Below are 19,332 nucleotides of genomic sequence, written 5' to 3' on the forward strand. Positions count from 1 at the left end.
TATTTTGTATTCCCTCAAGCATTTTGTACAGTGCTCTGCACACAGTAAGCCCACAGTAAATACAGTTGCTTGATTTTTATCTATGAGATTTGTATCTACTTAGAACAGTGCTTGATGCCATAATTATTATCAACACACATCCTGCTATTGGAGGACCTTTACGAAGAATAGTCTACCTTTAAACTGTAAGCTCTTGTGGGCAGGGAATGTGTCTACCATCTCTGTTCTTTGATACTCTCCCAAACACTTAGTACAATGCTCTGCACACAGTAAGCACACAATAAATACCATTGATTGATTGTAAACATGTGAAGATATAAATCACAGTCCAACACCACTGCGGGGAGAGCCGGGCAGGAGGGCAGGGCTCCCTAGATCTCACGGGTTCCTGCCGAGATGTACAAGAGAGGAGAGTGTACACCGCTCCGTTGACTTCATTGGCTCTTCCCCTCTTCACTGGAGAAATAAAACAAAATTCACAGATGCCGCTATTATCACTGTCGTCAAAGAGAAAGAGAAGATTACTGATTATTCTTGAAACTTTCTTCTTGACTCCTCAGTTTCCTCATTTATGAAATGGGGATCTAATACCTGGTCTCCATCCTACTTAGACCTTGAGCCCTGTACGATACCTGTCAGCTAGTCAGTCATATTTATTGAATGCTTCCTGTGTGCAGAGCACTGTACTAAGTGCTTGGAAGAGTACAATATAATAATATTACAGACACATTCCCTGCCCGCAGAGACCTTACAGTCTAGAGGGGGAGGCAGACATTAATATAAATAAATAAATTGCAGATGGGTACCTACGTGCTGTGGGGCTGGGAGGGGGGATGAATGAAGGGAGCAAGTCAGGGCAATGCAGAAGGGAGTGGAAGAAAAGGAAAAGAGGGCTTAGTCAGGGAAGGCCTCTTGGCGGAGATGTGCCTCCAATAAGACTTTCAATTGGGGGAGAGTAATTGTCTGTTGGATATGATCCGCCCTTTCCTCCCCATCCAAACCGCTACCACGTTGGTACGATCATTCATTCATTCATTCAATAGTATTTATTGAGCACTTACTATGTGCAGAGCACTGTACTAAGCGCTTGGAATGTACAGATCGGTAACAGAGGCAGTCCCTGCCCTTTGACAGGCTTACTGTCTAATCACTCATCCTATCTCGCTTAAATTACTGCATCAGCTTCCTTGCTGACCTCCCAAACTCCTGTCTCTCCCCATTTCAGTCCATACTTTCTACAGATTCTCTTTCTACAGAAACGTTCAGGGCATGTCACCCACCTCCTCAAAAATCTCCAGTGGTTGTCGGTCTACCTTCACATGAAGCAAAAATCCTCACTATTGACTTCAAAACTCTCCATCCCCTTGCCCCCTCCTACCTCACCTCCCTTCTCTCCTTCTACACCCCAGCCCATACACTCCTCTCCTCTGCCACTAACCTTCTCACTGTGCCTCATTCTCACCTGTCCTGCCTTCGATGCTGGCCCACATCTTACCTCTGGCCTGGAACGTCCTCCCTCTTCAAATCTGCCAAACAATCACTCTCCCTGCTTCAAAGTCCTACTGAAGGTGCACCTCCTCCTGGAGGCCTTCCCAGACTAAACCCCACTTTTCCTCAGCTCCCACTCCCTTCCGCATCACCCTGACTCGCTCCCTTTACTCTTTCCCCCTCCCCTTGCCCCACAGCACTTATGTATATATGTATATATCTGTAATTCTATTTATTTATATAGATGCCCATTTGATGTCTGTCTCCTCCCCTCTAGACTGTGAGCCTGTTATGGGCAGGGATTGTCTCTCTTTATTGGCTGTATTGTACTTTCCAAGCACTTACTATAGTGCTCTGCACACAGCAAGTGCTCAATAAATACAAATGAATGAATGAAGAGGGAGGACATTTCGGGTCAGAGGTAGGACGAGGGCCAGAGGTCAGTGGCGAGATAGATGAGATTGAGGTCCAGGGAGAAGATTAGAATTAGAGGAGCGAAGTGTGCCGGCTGGGGATGTAACAGGAGAGTAGCTAGGTGAGGCAGGAGAGGGCAGGGGTACCTGATTATCTTGTATCTCCCCCAGTGCTTAGATTAGTGCTTGACATACAGCAAGTGCTTCACATATCCAAAAAAACAACAGAATCTTTCCTGGGATTTTACTACTCTCTGTGCTTAGCGAAATTCTACCTGGAATCTTCCTGGAATGGGGTTGATGATGGAAGAACATAATTAACCATGCCTTCCCAGAATCACAGTGGGGCTTCGGATCACAGTGGTGCAGAACAAGCATGACCATTACTGTACTTCAGAGCCAGGAGAAATGCAGAGAGCAACATCAGTACTTCTCGGTGACATTCAGAGACCTTGCAAAAATACCCTGTCAACTCCTTGCGGCCACCAACTCTACTATATCGTACTTTCCCAAGTGCTTAGTACAGTACTCTGCAAACAGTAGGTGCTCAGTACGTACCATAGATTGATCGATTGATTTGTTCTATCACTATAACCTGAACTCCGGAAATGACAGAAAATTTTTGGACTGCCCTCGTACCGAGAATCAAGACATGGCATAGTCTCGGCGATAGAGCCTGGGAGTCAGAAGGTCATGGGTTCTAATCCCGGCTCCACCACTTGTCTGCTGTGTGACCCTGGGGACTCTGTGCACCCCGATTTGCTTGTATCTACCCCAGCGCTTTAGTACAGTGACATAGCAAGCACTTAACAAAAACACAGTTGTTATTATTATGATAACCATGTGGCTAGCTGCATCAGAGTTGGAACAGCCATAGGTTTTTTTCTTTGTTTTTTATAAGTGCTTAACAAATACCACCTTGTTAAGCCCTTATTATGTACCAGGTGCTGCACTAAGCACTAGAATAGATACAAGCTAATCAGGCTAGACACAGTCCATGTCCCATATGGGGCTCACAGTGTTATAATGTTAATGTTGGTCTTTGTTAAGCGCTTACTATGTGCAGAGCACTGTTCTAAGCGCTGGGGTAGACACAGGGGAATCAGGTTGTCCCACATGGGGCTCACAGTCTTAATCCCCATTTTACAGATGAGGTAACTGAGGCCCAGAGAAGTTAAGTGACTTGCCCACAGTCACACAGCTGACAAGTGGCCGATCCGGGATTCGAACCCATGACCTCTGACTCCAAAGCCCGTGCTCTTTCCACTGAGCCACGCTGCTTCAATCCCCATTTTACAGATGAGGTAATTGAGGCAATAATTGAGGCACACAAGAGTGACACTTGACTTGCCCAACATCACCCAGAAGACAAGCGATGGAGCTGGGATTAGAACTCAGGTCCCTCTGACTCCCAGATCCATGTTTAATCCACTGGGCCTCAGAGAAGCAGTGTGGCTTTTGGAAAGAGCACGAGCTTGGGGGTCAGAGGACATGGGTTCTAATCCCGGCTCCGCCACTTTTCCGCTGTGTGACCTCGGACAAGCCACTTCACTTCTCTGTACCTCAGTCACCTCATCTGTAAAATGGAGATGAAGACCGTGAGCCCCACGTGGGACAACCTGATTACCTTTTATCCACCCCAGTTCTTAGAACAGTGCTTGGCAGATAGTAAGAGCTTAACAAATACCATTATTATTATTATTATTATTAGGCCATGCTGCTTCTCAAAGCCTTTCCCACTAACCAAAGTAGTAAAGCAGGGTTTTGTTTGCCAGGTCTAGCCTTATTCAACTTATTGTAAGGACAAACGCTCAAAAGTTCTGCAAGGAGTCTGGAAGCTGGTGTCAATAGTATTCTGATCCTCTCAACATCTCTTTCAACTCAACAGGCGTAAAGCCCTTGCATCACTTTTCTAGGGACCCCTATATGTTAGTGTACTGATGCCTCTGCTCTGGAAATACACATAGCATTATGGTATTTGTTAAGCACTTAGTATGTGTCCACCACTGTTCTAAGCAATGGGGTAGATATACTTTAAGAAGGTTGGACACGGTCCCTGTCCCACATGGGGCTCACAGTCTACGTAAGAGAACAGATACTGAATCACCATTCTGCAGTTGAGGAAATTGAGGTACAGAGAAATTAAGTGACTTGCCCCAGGTCACATAACAGGCAGGTGACAGAGTCAGGATTGGAACACAGGTCCTCTGACTCTCAGGCCCATTCCCTTTCCATTAGGCCACACTGCTTCTCATACTTGCATCCGTGAAGCCACTTGTGATTATGTACCACTTCTCAGGCTCAGCAAAACACTGTGGACTGCCAGCCTGAAGAAGATGACGGTTAGGTCCCGGTCTACACCTGGCAAAAACCCTACATGCCTCCAAGGATCGCCATCAGCGGTGGAGTTGAATGCTGCCATTGAATTCCGTGACCTGAATAGCACATCTTCAGAGATGGGTTGGTAACCAAGGAGATAGAAAACCAAGAAGACTCAAAGAGGCTCAGAGACAGAGAGTGCAGTACTAACGTGGTATAAAGAGTCAGACCAAACCGAAAATGTAGGGAATTTGTAGTGTGTGGCAGTTGGCCTTTAATCGATCAATCAATCATAATTATTGAGTATTACTGTGTGCAGAGCGCTTAGGAGAGTAGAGCGTAACAGAGTTAGGCACGTTCCTTGCCCACAAGGAACTTACAGTCTAAAGGGGGATACAGACAGGAATATAAATAAATAAATGACAAATATTAATCATATTCATTGAGCACTTACTGTACTAAGCGCTTGGGAGGGCACAATATAGAATAGCAGACACGTTCCCTGCACATTACAAGCTTAGAGTCTAGAGGGAGAGACGGACGTGAATATGAATGAATAAGTAATTTAGAATATATAATTTAAAGATATGTACATAAGTGCTGTAAGACTGAGGGTGCAGACCCAAATGCAAGAGCAAGACAAAGATGCAAGGCCTTAAGGTTACCATAGATGCCATGTTTGACTTCTTTGACCAGCCTCGCCAAAACCTCCAATGAATGATCCGTCCGTCACATCAAGGGGCTAGGGCAGGATCACGGCCAGTGAGATCCCAGAATGGAGTCAGGCCGCCAGCGTGAAGCCACGCCATTAGCATCCTGCTCGTCCAACATCCTCCGGGAGCCCCCTGCCTGCTCGTCCGCACTCTGGGCTAGGGCTGACCCATTTTGGCAGGGACGAGGCCAATGCTGACAACCGCGGCTGCCTGGAGCTGCGCGGTGGGATCTGGGGGCTTCAGACAGCAGCTGCCCTATTCCCCGCCTAAAATAAGTGCTGTGGTGGAGTCGGAGCAATGAAGGAAGGCGCTTCATTTGTTTTTGTCTGAAGAAGTGAAGGGCTGCATTGCACCCTCCAACACTTAAATTTAGCAGTTTCACTGCAGCAGCAACATCTTCAGATACGAAGATTAGAGCTTCAGTACCTGTTCTCTCTCCCACTAGCCTGGTAGCCCCATATGGGATGGGGACTGTGTCCAACCTGATTATCTTGTATCCAACCCAGCGCTTAGTACAGTGCTTGGCACATTGTAAGCACTTAACAAATACCATAAAAAAAAAACCCATCCATAATCACACCTTTCCTGGTTAGGAAGTGTGGAGAGAATGGAAAGACAATATTATCAGTCACCAGCCACACCCACATCCCATCCTCCTAATTACTGGGAGAGAAGGAAACACACCCTAACATAGGAAGTAAAAAGGGAAAGAAAAATCAATCAGTGGTAATTATTGAGCACCTATTATGTGCAGAACACCGTACTGAGTGCTTGGGAGAGATTAATAAAGAAATAACAGTACAGCCAAGTTGGTAGACACATTCCCTGCCCACAGTGGGTTCACAGTCTAGAAGGGAAAAAATGAAGGCAGAAACAATCAGTTGGTGAAAAAAAACCCCAAAAAACAGAGTCAGGACTTAGAGATAAAATTTAGCTATCCACAGAATTCACCAAAATGGTCTTAAGTAAAATACACTAGCGTTCAGGAAAATTGGGCAGCGGGCCTGTTCACCAGAAAACTAACCACAAGAGGTGGTGTTTTTATTATCATTATTATTTAATTATTATTATTATTGGTATTCGTTAAGTTTTTCTTATCTTGCATTTACCCCATTGCTTTATACAATGCTTGGCACATAGTAAGCGCTTAACAAATGCCACAGTTATTATTATAATCATTATTATATGTGTCAAGCCCTGTCCTAAGTGCTGGGTTAGATCAGGTTAATCAGGTCAGATACAGTCCCTGTGCCACACGGAGCTCCCAGTCTGAGTAGGAGGGAGAACAGGTTTTGATTCCCCATTTTACAGTTGAGGAAACTGAAGCCCAGAGAAGTTAAGTGTCTTGCCTAAGGTCACACAGCAAGCAACTCGTGGAGCCATTATTAGAACCAAGGTCCTCCTGACTTCCACCAGGGCACACTGCTTCCCAATGACACTAGCATTCTGAGGGAGAAGAGAGAGGTGTAGCCAGTGCACAGAAAAGTAGCAAGAAAGAGGAAGGGTGTTTTCGCCGGCCCAGGGATGAGAGATCCAGGTTTACCTGGGCTGAGCTGCAGTGAATCAGAAGACTGCACTTAACAGTAGAGAGTCGGACAGCCAGAATAATTGATTTTACAGCTCTGGAGGGAAGCAAGGTGGACCTCAGTAACCTTTCCTGTTTGGCTCTGTACCTAACTGGGGGGAGGGCTCTCTCTTCGTCCCTGCCACTTGTCTGCTATGTGGCCTTGGGTAAATCACTTTACTTGGCCTAAATTACCTCGTCTGTAAAATGGGGATTGAGACTTCGAGCCCCACGTGGGTCAGGGACTGTGTCCAACCTGAATTGCTTGCGTCCACCCCAGGGCTTAGTACAGTGCCGGTCTCATAGTAAGCACTTAGCAAATACTACAATTATTATTATTATTTTAGGCCCAGATAAAATAAATATAAACCAGTCTTACCAGCCAATTGGGAAAGGTTCTGAGCTCGCCCGAGCTGGCATTCATACGCCTCTACAGTTGCAAAGAGATATAATTGGAATGACTGAGGTCAGTGAGAATTCACCTGGGAAGACTTTGGAGCAGATGAGTTTTGAGCAGTCAGCCAGCCAGTCATATTTATTGAACGCTTATCTTGTGCAGAGCGCTGGACTAAGCACTTGGGAGAGTACAGAATAACAATGAACATTTCCTGCCCAGGACCAGCTTACAGTCTAGAGGAGGAGACACATTAATACAAATAAATAAATGACAGATATGTACTTAAGTGCTGCAGGGCTGGGAGGGGGCAATGAATGAAGGGATCAAGTCAGGGTGACGCAGAAGGAAGAGGGAGAAGAGGAAAGGAGGGCTTAGTCAGGGAAGGCCTCTTCCGATGGAGAGTAGAGGAAAGGCCAGTTCAACTGGGGTGGCTGCCACAGAGTCAGCCGGTCACTGCTATTCCTGCCACCCGGGTGACGATAATGTCGGTGGAGGTGGCTGAGCTTGGCCTAGGATGACAGCAGTGGTTTATGGAGTTGCCCTCTCCCTGTCCCTTCTCCCTCCCCCTTTTCTCCGTCCCTTTTCCCCCACTCTCTCTTTCTCCCTCAGGTTGGGGTCTCGGGTTCCTATATGGAGGTCTGGGAGCCAAGCTGTGCACTGTAAGTTCCTTGTGGGCAAACGTCACACCTAACCCTCTCTTCCGGACTGTACACTCCCAAGCACCTTAGTTCAGTGCTCTACACACAGTAAGCTCTCCGTAAATACCGTTGATTGATTTATGTCTCCCTGCCCCTCTCTTTTCTGTCCCTCTTCTCTGTGAATCATTCGCTTCGACCTCATTTCCATCCTGCCTTGAAAGACCAAGAATCTGGCACCTTACCTATTGGCAGGATCCCTAGATACCTGTGTCCAAGCCCTAATTGGCTAACACTAAATGACTGTCATCAGTCACTTTTGCCCTAGAAAGCATCCAACTGCAGAAGTTCTTTTTAAAAAAATTTTTTTTTAATTATTCAGTCTAATAATAATAACTGCCGAGTCTGTTAAGCACTTACTGTAGGCCAAACACCATGCTAAATGCTAGGGTAAATATAATAGAATCAGCACTGGCCTGGAAATCAGAAGGCCTGGAGTCTAATCCACTCCGCCACTTATAGGCTGTGTGACTTTGGGCAAGTTGCTTCTCTTCTCTGTGGCTCCATTACCTCCTCTGTAAAATGGGGATTAAGACCATGAGCCCCGTGTGGGACGTGGACGGTATCCAATCTAATTATCTTGTATCTACCTCAGGCCTCGGTTCAATGCCTAGCACCTAGTAAACACTTCACAAATACCATTAAAAAAAAAAAGGATCAGCTACAGCATCCATCTCGAATGAGGCTCACAGTTTAAGGGGGAGGAAGGAAAGGTATTTAATTCCCACTCTCTGGAAGATGAACTGAGAAATTAAGAGACCTACCCAAGATCACACTCCATCATCCATCAATGGTATTTATTGAGCGCTTACTGTGTGCAGAGCACTGTACTAAACGCTTGGGAGAGTACAATACAACAGAGTTGGCAGACACCTTTTCCTGCCCTCCAGGAGTTTACAGTCTAAGGGGGAGACAGGCATTAAAATAAATTATGGCTATATACATAGGTGCTGTGGAGCTGAGGTGAATATCACGGTCTTAAAGGGTACAGATCCAAGTGCATAGGTGATGCAGAAGAGAGAGGGAGAAGGGGAAATGAGGGTTCAGTCAAGGAAGGCTTCTTTGGGGAGATGTGATTTTAATATGGCTTTAAAGGCGGGGAGAGTCTTTCACATACATATGAAGGAGGATGGAGTTCCAGGCCAGAAGGAGAACAAAGACAAGGGGTTGGTAACGAGGTAGACGAGCTCAAAGTACAGTTCGGAGGCAGTAGGCAAATGGCGGAGCCAGGATTAGAACACAGGTCTTCTTCCTCATGACCCTATGCTTTTTCCACCAGGCCTTGCGGTGCCTTCTTTTCAGCGTGGCCTAATGGATAGAGCATGGGCCTGGGATTTAGAAGGACCTGGATTCCACTTGTCTGCTGTATGACCTTGAGAAAGTCACTTTACTTCTCTGGGCCTCAGTTCCCTCATCTGTAAAATGGGGACTAAGACTGTTAGCCCTATGTAGGACAGAGATGGTATCCCACCTAATTATCTTATATCTACCCCAGCCTGGCACATAGTAAGGATTTAACAAATACCCCAATTATTATTATTATTATTATTTGCCTGCATTTTCCCCCAGGAGCTTTCTGATTGCCCACTTGCTTGTGTCTCTTATTCTCCAGTGGAGCGGAAGCTGCAGACTAGTTAGTCCAACTTGGCTTGCCATCACCCCTGGGCAGTGAGCCTCCTTCAGAGCCTCTCTGATTTCTGGTGAGGCAGGGGCAAATAGCCAAGAGCGGTGAAGATCTTCTGCCAGCCTAGAACTTTTTTGGACCAATTTCAAGGCACATCTTTGTCTTCCTGAATTTCATTAATGGCAATGGTCCCTCATTAGGCAGGGCCAGGTCCCGAGGGATTCCCCTTGAGCTGCCCTGGAAGACCTAAAGTTCTGTGAGCTCCTTGGCCCCAGATGGCAGCATGGTCTGGTGGATAGGGCACAGGCTTGGGAGTCAGAAGGACCTGAATTCTAATCCTGGCTCTGCCACTTGTCTGCTGTGTGACCTTGAGCAAGTCACTTCACTTCTCTGTGCTTCAGTTACCTCATCGGTAAAATGGGGATTAAGGCTGTGAGTCCCATGTGGGACATGGACTGTCCACCCTGATTAGCTTGTATGTGCCCCAGTGCTTAGTAGAGTGCCTGGCCCAAAGTAAGGGCTTAACAAATGCCATTAAAAAAGAAAAAAGATAGCTCTTAGAAGAGGTTTCTCCCCTAGCCAAATGAGTGAAAAATAAACAAAAACATGTGACTGAACAATATCTGAAACAAGCCGGCACACCAGCCACCAACCGTCTTTTGTTTTTGTTTTCCCTCTTGTCTATTTATAGATTCTGCTTGCTCAGCTTCTCCAGCTGGGATTTGACTGTTGCATGCTCCTTGTGACTGAGTTTTTGTGAAAACTTCAACTCCAAAACACCATGAGCAAGACTGAGATCACTGTGTTTCTTGGCAATCAGCAAAATTTTGACATTTTGGAAGCCGGGAGATTTTGGAGCAAGTGAATTAGCCACCCCAGCGAACTGATTGAATAAACAAGTCAGTCAATAATTTGGAGGGTAACGTGTCATGCTGTTTTGGGTCTGAAAGGCACAACTTTTTTTTAATAGTATTTGTTAGGCACCTACTATGAGCCAGGCGCTGTCCCCCATTTTACAGATGAGGGAAATGAGGCACAGAGAAGTTGTCAGTCAGTCAATCATATTTATTGAGCACTTATTATGTGCAGAGCACTGTATTAAGTAGTTGGGAGAGTGTGATATAACAATATAATAGACACATCCCTTGTCCACAACAAGCTTACGTTCTAGAGGGATAGACAGACATTAATATAAATTAATAAAATTACAGATAAGTACATAAGTGCTGTGGCGCTGGGGAGGGGAGATAATAAAAGGAGCAAGTCAGGGTGATGCAGAAAGGAGTGGAAGAAAAGGAAAGAGGGCTTTTGGAAGACCTTGCGGAAGAGATGTGCCTTCAATAAGACTTTGAATGTGGGGGAGAGTAATTGCCTATCAGATATGAAGACGGAGGGTGTGCCAGGCCAGAGGCGGGACGTGGGCGAGAGGTCGGTGTTGAGATAGACCAGATCAAGACACATTGAGAAGGTTAGCGGTAGAGAAGTGAAGTGTGCAAGCTGGGTTGTACTTGGAGAGTAGCGAGGTGAGGTAGGAGGAGGCAAAGCTATTAAGTGCTTTAAAGCCGATGGTAAAGAGGTTCTGTTTGATGCAGAGGTGGATGGGGAAGCAGTGGAGGATCTTGAAGAGTGGGGAAACATGGCCTGAATGTTTTTGCTGAAAAAATACCTGGGCAACAAAGTGAAGTATGGACTGGAGTGGGGAGATACAGGAGGTTGGGAGGTCAGCAAGGCGGCTGATATAGTAATCAAGGTGGGATCGGATAAATGCTTGGATTAGCACAGTAGCAGTTTGGAGAGAGAAGAAAGGGTGGGTTCTGAGGTCGAAATGACAGGATTTAGTGATAGGTTGAATACGTGGGTTGAATTAGAGAGGGGTGTCAAAGATAACACCAAGGTTACAGGCATGTAAGAAAGGAAGGATAGTTATTACAGTGATGGGAAAGTCAGGGGAAGGACAGGGTTTGCATGAGAAGATAAGGAGTTCTGTTTCAGAGACATTAAATTTGAGGGGACGGCAAGACATCCAAGGAGAGATGTCTTGAAGGCGGGGGAAATGTGAGACTGCAGAGGGAGAGAGATCAGGGCTGGAGATGGAAATTGGGGAATCATCTGTATAGAGGTGATAGTTGAAGTCATGTGAGCTAATGAGTTCTCCAAGGGAGTGGGTGTAGTTGAAGAATAGAAGGGGACCCAGAACTGAACCTTGAGGGACCCCACAGTTAGGGGGTGAGAGGCAGAAGAGGAGCCTGCAAACGAGACTGAAAATGAGTGGCCAGAGAGATAGGAGATGGAGATAAGTGGCTTGCCCAAGGTCACACAGCAAACAAGTGGCAGAGCTGGGATTAGAACCCAGGTCCTTCTGATTCCCTGGGCATACAGCTTCTGTTTGAACTGATTTAAGGCTCAGGTTAGATTAGACTCGGGTTAGATTTTTTTAAATCTTTGTGTCCGGTTCCCCACTACACCTTGGCGGGCAGCAGTACGTTCAAAATGGGGGCATTCGGCCTTCTCTACTATCGTCTTAAATTTCTCCTGTCCTTTACTTTCTCTCCCAACTCCTTCGCTACCTTCCTGGCCTCTTTTTCATCAGCTTCTGCTGCCAGAGGCCACCCCCTGCCATTTCTGCTCCTGCTTCCTGCTCCACCTGCCCTTTCTGCCCAACTCTAGTCAATGTTGCTTCACCCCAGGGGTTACCCAAGATGCCATTTCTGTCGTGTTCGGGATTATGTCACTGGGCCCCATTCCTGAAACACGTAGGAACGAAGCAACTCCTTCTGAAATACTCCCTACACCGATTTTTATCGCAGTACTTTATCTGCTAAATACACATGCAAAGCCCTCGTTTCTCCTGCTTAAGTATTCCAGGAAGAAACCCTACTCTGGTCTCCCTCCACCCCAGCTGGACCCCATGGCTGTCCGGGAACTTCCTCCACTGTGAGCCCGTTGTTGGGTAGGGATTGTCTCTGTTGCTGAATTGTAAATTCCAAGTGCTCTGCACACAGTAAGCGCTCAATAAATATGATTGAATGAATGAATGAATGAATATATGGTGTCTTTGCATTACCATTTCACTTCACACTAAAATGAAAATTTTATTTTGCTGGTAGTGGCATCATTGCAGTGTCAAGCTAGTCCTTCAGGGTTTTTGTTTTTTTTCTCCAGATATTTCTAACAGAGTACCTAATGTATTGTTTGTTCTCTTCCTAAAATGGATGAATTGGCTTTTCATCACTGGCATTAGAATTCCCAAGATCCTAACTGGCAATTTTTGACCTTTCCTTTGAATCTTAGCCTGATGATGACTGTGGCTCTTTCCTGTCCTCAACCTCAGAGAATTCTGCATGGGGTCTTTACTGATTTCTTTTGGCTTTCCTTTTCTCCCTCTGAGATCAGAGAAGGAGTCAACACACCATTACCAAGATAAGATCTTGTCATCTTTTCTCTTTCCTATTTTTACATTTCCCTTTCTTTTCCTTGCTTGATCTTCTCCACTAGTAAATTATTCCCTATTTCTTTCCCCTCCCCTGTTTGCTTCCCATCCCATGTGTCAAAATGGAAGGAATAAGATGTAAGGAATGCCTATTGAGACCTTAAATTTAACATAGTCCAACCTGAACTCCTGATTTTCCCTCCTAAACTATCTCCTCTTCCCAACTTTCCCATCACTGTGCCACAGTCTTACAACTTTGGTGTCATCTTTGACTCTTTTATTTTTTAATGGTATTGGTTAAGTGCTTACTGTGTGCCAGACACTGTACTTAGTTTTGGGGTAGATACAATCTAAACAGATTGGACACAGTCCCTGTCCCATATGGGGCTCACAGTCTTAATCCCCATTTTTCAAATGAGGTAACTGAGGTTCAGAGAAGTTAATTCAATTCAATTTCAAGTCAACCATATTCATTGAGCACTTACTGTGTGCAAAACACCACACTAAGCGCTTGGGAGGGCACACTATAACAACAACCAGACACATTCCTGCCCACAGTGAACTCACAGTCTAGAGGGGGAGACAGACATTAATATAAATAAACAGTTAAATAAATTACAGATATATACATATATACACTGATGTGCTGTGGGGTTGGGAGGGAGGTTGAATGAAGGAGCAAGTAGGAGCGGCGCAGAAGGAGTGGGAGAAGAGGAGGGCTTAATCAGGGCAGACGTCTAGGAGGAGATGTGCCTTCAATAAGGTTTTGAAGTGGGGGAGAGCAATTATCTGTCTGATGTGAGGCAGGAGGACGTTCCAGGCCAGAGGTGGGTGAGAGGTCAGCGGAGACATAGATGAGATCGAGTGAGTTAAGTGACTTGCCTAAAGTCACAGGAGCCGGGATTAAAACCCAGGATCTCTGACTCCCAGGTCCGCACTCTTTCCACTAGGCCATGCTACTTCTCTCTCTCTCTTTCACCAGTCTCTCTTGAAATCATTCCTCGATAAAATTTCACCTTTATAATCATCAGCCTAGTAACAAGCTTTCATCACCCCAGGGTGATGAAATAATAATAATACGATAATAATCTTGCTGGTCTCCCTGATTCCAGGCTCTCCCCTTTTCAGTCTGACATTTAGCTGGCCCATAGCATCTTTCCGAAACACTCCTCCTCAAAAACCTCCGGTGGCTCTCCATTGCATCTCACAAGAGAAGCAGCGTGGTCTTGTAAATAGAGTACAGGCCTGGGAATCAGAAGGGCCTGGGTTCTAATGCAGGTTTTCTGCTGAGTGACCTGGGGCCAATCACTTAACTAAGTCCCTTAGCAGTTACCTCATCTGTAAAATGGGAATTAAGACTGTGAGCCCTATGTGGGACAGGGACTGTGTCCAACCCAATTAGTTTGTATCTACCCCAGCAGTTAGAACAGTGCCTGGCACATAGGAAGCATTTAACAAATACTATTAATATACAAAACAGAACCAGCGTGGCTCAGTGGAAAGAGCATGGGCTTTGGAGTCAGGGCTCATGAGTTCGAATCCCAGCTCTGCCACTTGTCGGCTGTGTGACTGTGGGCAAGTCACTTAACTTCTCTGTGCCTCAGGTCCCTCATCTGTAAAATGGGGATTAAGACTGTGAGCCCCACGTGGGACAACCTGATTCCCCTATGTCTACCCCAGCGCTTAGAACAGTGCTCGGCACATGGTAAGCGCTTAACAAATACCAACATTATTATTATTATTATTAACCTCTTGATCAGTGGCTTCAAGGCATTTTACCAACTGGCTCCCTCTTATCTCTGTGCTGTTTCTCCTGCTACTCCAAAACTCCAGTTCTTTGCTATCTCTGAGCGCAGCTCCCAACCTCATTCTTAACTCTCTAACCTCTGTTACCAGTTGTTCAGGACTTTCCCCATCTGGAACACACTTTCCCCTTAGCTCTGCCAAACCATGTTCCCTTCCTTCAAAGCCCTTCTAAAAGCAATGTGGCCTAGTGGGAAGAGCACAGTCCTGGAAGTTAGAGGACCTGGATTCTATTCCCCCTCTGCCACTTGTCTGCTGGGTGATTTTAGGCGAATCAGTTAACTTCTCTGGACCTCAGTTTCCTCATCTGTAAAATTCATTCATTCAATCGTATTTATTGAGCACTTACTGTATGCAGAGCACTGTACTAAGCGCTTGGAAAGTACAATTCAGCAAGAGAGACAGTCCTTGTCCTTAGTGGGCTCACAGTCTAGGAGGGGGGAGACAGACATCAAAACAAGTAAACAGGCATCAATAGCATCGATATAAACAAATAGAATTATAGATACATACACATCATTAATAAAATGAATAGAATTATAAATGTGTACATATATACAAAACAAGAGATGTGGGGTGGGGAGGAGGGTAGGGAATATGGGTGGGGAGGATTGGGAGGAGCGGGTGAGCAGAGGAAAAGAGGGTCTTAGTCTGGGAAGGCCTGCTGGAGGAGGTGAGCTTTCAGGAGGGCTTTGAGAAGGGGAGAAATATGCTAGTTTGGCAGAAGTGAGGAGGGGGTGCAGTCCAGGCCAGAGGTAGAACATGGGTCAATTGACGGCGGAACAGGCGAGAACGAGGCCCAGTGAGGAGGTGAGCGGCGGCAGAGGAGCGGAGTGTGCGGGCTGGGCTGTAGAAGGAGAGAAGGGAGGTGAGGTAGGAGGGGGCCAGGTGATGGAGATTGATAGGCAACCACTGGAGATTTTTGGGGAGGGGGTGACATGCCCAGAGCATTTCTGTAGAAAGATAATCCAGGCAGCGGAGTGAAGTATAGACTGAAGGTGGGGAAAGACAGAAGGTTGGGAGATCAAAAAGGACAGGGATTGTGTATTTGATGCTTAGTACAATGCTTTGCACACAGTAAGTGTTCAATAATTACGAATGAATGAATGAATCTTGTGTCCACCCCAGCGTTTAACACAGTCTTTGGCACATAGTAAGTGCTGGACAAATACCATAAAAAAGAAAAAAAAAGTAACACCCCTTTCCCCTACAGAAGGCATTCCCTGATTAATCCCCACCCCAATCTTCTGAGTCGTGTGATTCCCACCAGCCAACTCACTGCTTAGGTATTTGTTTATTTGCCACTGATTTCTTTATTCTCAAATTCTTTTTCTTTATACCTATTGTCTCTTTTAAGTGTACAATACTCATCAATTTAGGGGTGCTATCTCCCCCATTTGTGATAAACTCAAGTGCAAAGGTCAGACCTTTGTTGACTTCTGTTTTTCCCCCCAAACACTTTAAGAGCTTAAACAAGAAGCTTTGATCTTGATCTCCTTGCAAGGGATATACACACGTTTTCTCATTCCCCCTCTGCACTTCCACCGATCCCCTCAAGGCCCCCTCCTCTCCTGAGTTTGAACTTGAATTTCCCCCTCTGAACTCATTCTGGGCAGGGCCATGTCCATCAACTCTGATATATTGTGCTCTCTCAAGGGCATAGTACAGTGCTCTGCACACAGTAAATGCTCAATAAATATGATTGATTGATTGATTGTGACTATCAGTCCTGACCCTGAAAGCCTATCTCCTGGAGCCACACCCTCTCCCACTCCGAGCCCTAAAAAATATTTTCCCCTTAGATGTTCCTTAATGGGTTTAAGAGAGCTCATCCTGCTCCTCTGTGGAGGAGGATCAAGTTGATTATCTCCAGTCCTGTTTTATTTCTCCTCTGAAGTAAAGATGAGAGAGGAAGCCAGATTTAAATGAAAGACTTTTTTGTATGGTATTTGTTAAGAATTTAGTAAGTGTCAAGTAAAGTAAGAGAAGCAGCATGGCTTAGTGGATAAACCAGGGTTTAGGAATCAGAGGACAATGGATTCTAATCCCTGCTCTGCCATTTATCTGCTGTGTGACCTTGGGCAAGCCACTTAACTTCTCTGTACCTCACTTCATCTGTAAAACTGGGATTAAGACTTGTGAGGCCCACGTGGGGCAACCAGATTACCTTGTATCTACCCCAATATTTAGAACAGTGCTTGGCACATGGTAAGCACTTAACAAATACCATTATTTTTATTCATTCAGTCAGTCAGTCGTACTTATTAAGTGCTTACTGTGTGCAGAGCACTGTACTAAGCACTTGGAAAGGAAAATTCAGCAATAAAGAGAAACAATCCCTGCCCAAAATGGGCTTACAGTCTAGAGGGGGGGAGACAGACAGCAAAACAAGTAAGCAGGCATCAATATAAATAAATAGAATTATGGATATCTACATATATACATAATTGCTGTGGGGAGGGAAGGGGGGAGGAGAGCAAAGGGAGCGAGTAGAGGTGATCTAGAAGGGAGGAGGAGCTGAGGAAAAGGGAGCTTAGTCTGGGAAGGCTTCTTGGAGGAGGTGAGCCTTCAATAGGGCTTTGAAGGGTGGAAAAGTGATTGTTTCACAGATTTGAGGAAGGAGGGCATTCCAGGCCAGAGGTAGGACGTGGGCCAGGGGTCAACAGCGGGACAGGTGAGAATGAGACACAGTGAGGGGATTGGCACCAGAGGAGTGGAGTGTGCTGGCTGGGATGTAGAAGGAGAGAAGCGGGGTGAGGTAAGAAGGGTCAAGGTGATGGAGAGATTTGAAGTCAAATAGTGAGAAGTTTTTGTTCGATACAGAGGTTGATAGGCAACCACTGGAAATTTTTAAGGAGGGGGTTGACATGCCCTGAACATTTTTGTAGGAAGATAATCCGGGCAGCAGAGTGAAGTTATTACTAAGCATTGTACTGCGGTAGATACAAGATGAGCAGGTCAGATAGAGTCCCTGTCCTACGTGCAGCTCACAGTCTAGATGGGATAACAGTATTGAATTCCCATTTTACAGTTGAGGAAACTGAGGCCTAGAGAAGTGATGTGACTTGCCTAAAGTCACACAGCAGACAAGTGGAGGAGCCGGGATTAGATCCCAGGGCCCCTGATTCTCAAGTCTGTGCTCTTTCTACTAAGCCATGCTGCTTCCCTGTTGATCTTTGGCTCAGGACTTTTACCCTATTAAGATGGTTGAAAGGTCATCAATTATAAAATAAATACTTTGGAAAATCACCCAGTCCAGGGCTTTATACACTGTGGGAGTTCAGTAAATACAAGTGATTGGTTGACTCCAAGATGTTCCAAAGAAACAGAGGACTGGGCATAACCTACAAACTGATGTTTAAAGCCAATTTTATAGTAAGAGTGGTTTTAGGGAGAGCAAAGAACCTTCCATTTTTTTAGCCATAAATAAAAGGAATGCTCAGAATTTCATATCTTAATAAACCATTTTCCATCAGCAGTTATGCTTATTTTTATGTTTCTATTTCAATATTTATTCTACATATGTGCCCCAAGCCTTCATTTGAAAGCCTTGGAAACTCTAGAATTTCTAATTAAAATATAATTTAATTAGAAGTCAGTTTATTCCCTAAATTTGCTATAATTATAATTGACAGATTTAGCTCCAGTTTTTTCAATCCCAGATGCCTGGATATTTTTTGTATTGAACCCTGAAGGATAAGTATTCAGGAAAATGTCTATGAAATAAGACCCACACAGTTCCTTCCTGGATTAGTGAGCTTGAATTGTCCCAACCAGTGACTGAGGTTCTTCTTGGGGTTGGTGGGTTTTTTGGGGGTTTTTCTAGTATTGGTTAAGCACTTACTATGTGCCAGGCACTGAACTAAGCACTGGGGAAGATACAAGCTAATCAGTTTGGGCACAGTCCATGTCCCACATGGGGCTCACAGTCTTAATCCCCATTTTATCATTATTATTAGTAGTAATTATTATTATTAATATATATTTATATATATATTATTGTTATTATTATTATGTTTGTATTTGATAAGCGCTTACTATGTGCCAAGCACTGTTCTAAGCGTTGGGATAGATACAAGATAGGTTGTCCCACGTGAGGCTCAAAGGCCTCATTTTACAGATGAGGTAACTGAGGCACCGAGAAGTTAAGTGACTTGCCCAAAGTCACACGGCTGACAGATGGCAGATCCGGGATTAGAACCCATGACCTCAGACTCCTAAGCCCATGTTCTTTCCACTGAGCCATGCTGCTGAGTCACAGGGAAGTTAAATGACTTGCCCAACAGTCACACAGCAGACAAGTGGCCGAGCAGGAATTTGAACCCAGGCCCCTCTAATCCCCATGAGTTTGCTTCTCCTTTAGTCCCTTTAGAAGTGCATGTACATTCCTACACTGAACTAATCAATCAAACAGTGATATTTATTAAGTGCTTACTGTTTGCAGAGCACTGTACTTAGCACTTGGGAAAGCAATCCCTCCCCTCAGGGCATTTATTGTGTACAGTCTATAGCTATAGCTCCGTGAAGGAGCCCAAGACCTCAAATCCAGAGTGATAGCCACCCAACATCCACCTCTACCACTTATATATTCCTTGGAGCTCATCCTTAGCATCCATTTAGTCATTCAGTCAGATTTATCGAGCACCTACTTTGTGCAGAGTACTGTGCTAAGCACTTGGGAGAGTACAATACAGCAGTAAACAGACACATTCCCCTCCCATATTGATCTCACAGTGTAGAAAGGGAGACAGACACTAATATAAATAAATATATTATTCAATAGTATTCATTGAGCACTTACTATGTGCAGAGCACTGTACTGTGCGCTTGGAATATACAGTTCGGCATCAGATAGAGACAATCCCTGCCCAGGGACAGGCTTACAG

At 45.2% G+C, this 19,332-nt stretch overlaps 1 protein-coding gene across 2 annotated transcripts in view; it reads left to right on the forward strand.

Annotated features, from left to right (window-relative positions):
- FBXO36 (F-box protein 36) overlaps positions 1–19,332 on the forward strand; it is a 96,794-nt gene that overhangs the window by 13,871 nt on the left and 63,591 nt on the right. Inside the window, exon 2 of one of the 2 annotated variants that reach the window (XM_039912641.1) lies at positions 9,905–10,124. The exons of the other annotated variant lie outside the window; for it this stretch is intronic. Within the exon in view, the coding sequence (XP_039768575.1) occupies positions 9,905–9,959 (55 nt within the window). The 3' untranslated portion in view covers positions 9,960–10,124. Of the gene's footprint in view, positions 1–9,904; positions 10,125–19,332 lie in introns of those variants that run through there. 2 annotated transcript variants of the gene reach the window in all.

Source organism: Ornithorhynchus anatinus, chromosome 1, assembly GCF_004115215.2.
Source record: "Ornithorhynchus anatinus isolate Pmale09 chromosome 1, mOrnAna1.pri.v4, whole genome shotgun sequence".
Taxonomy (NCBI): domain Eukaryota; kingdom Metazoa; phylum Chordata; class Mammalia; order Monotremata; family Ornithorhynchidae; genus Ornithorhynchus; species Ornithorhynchus anatinus.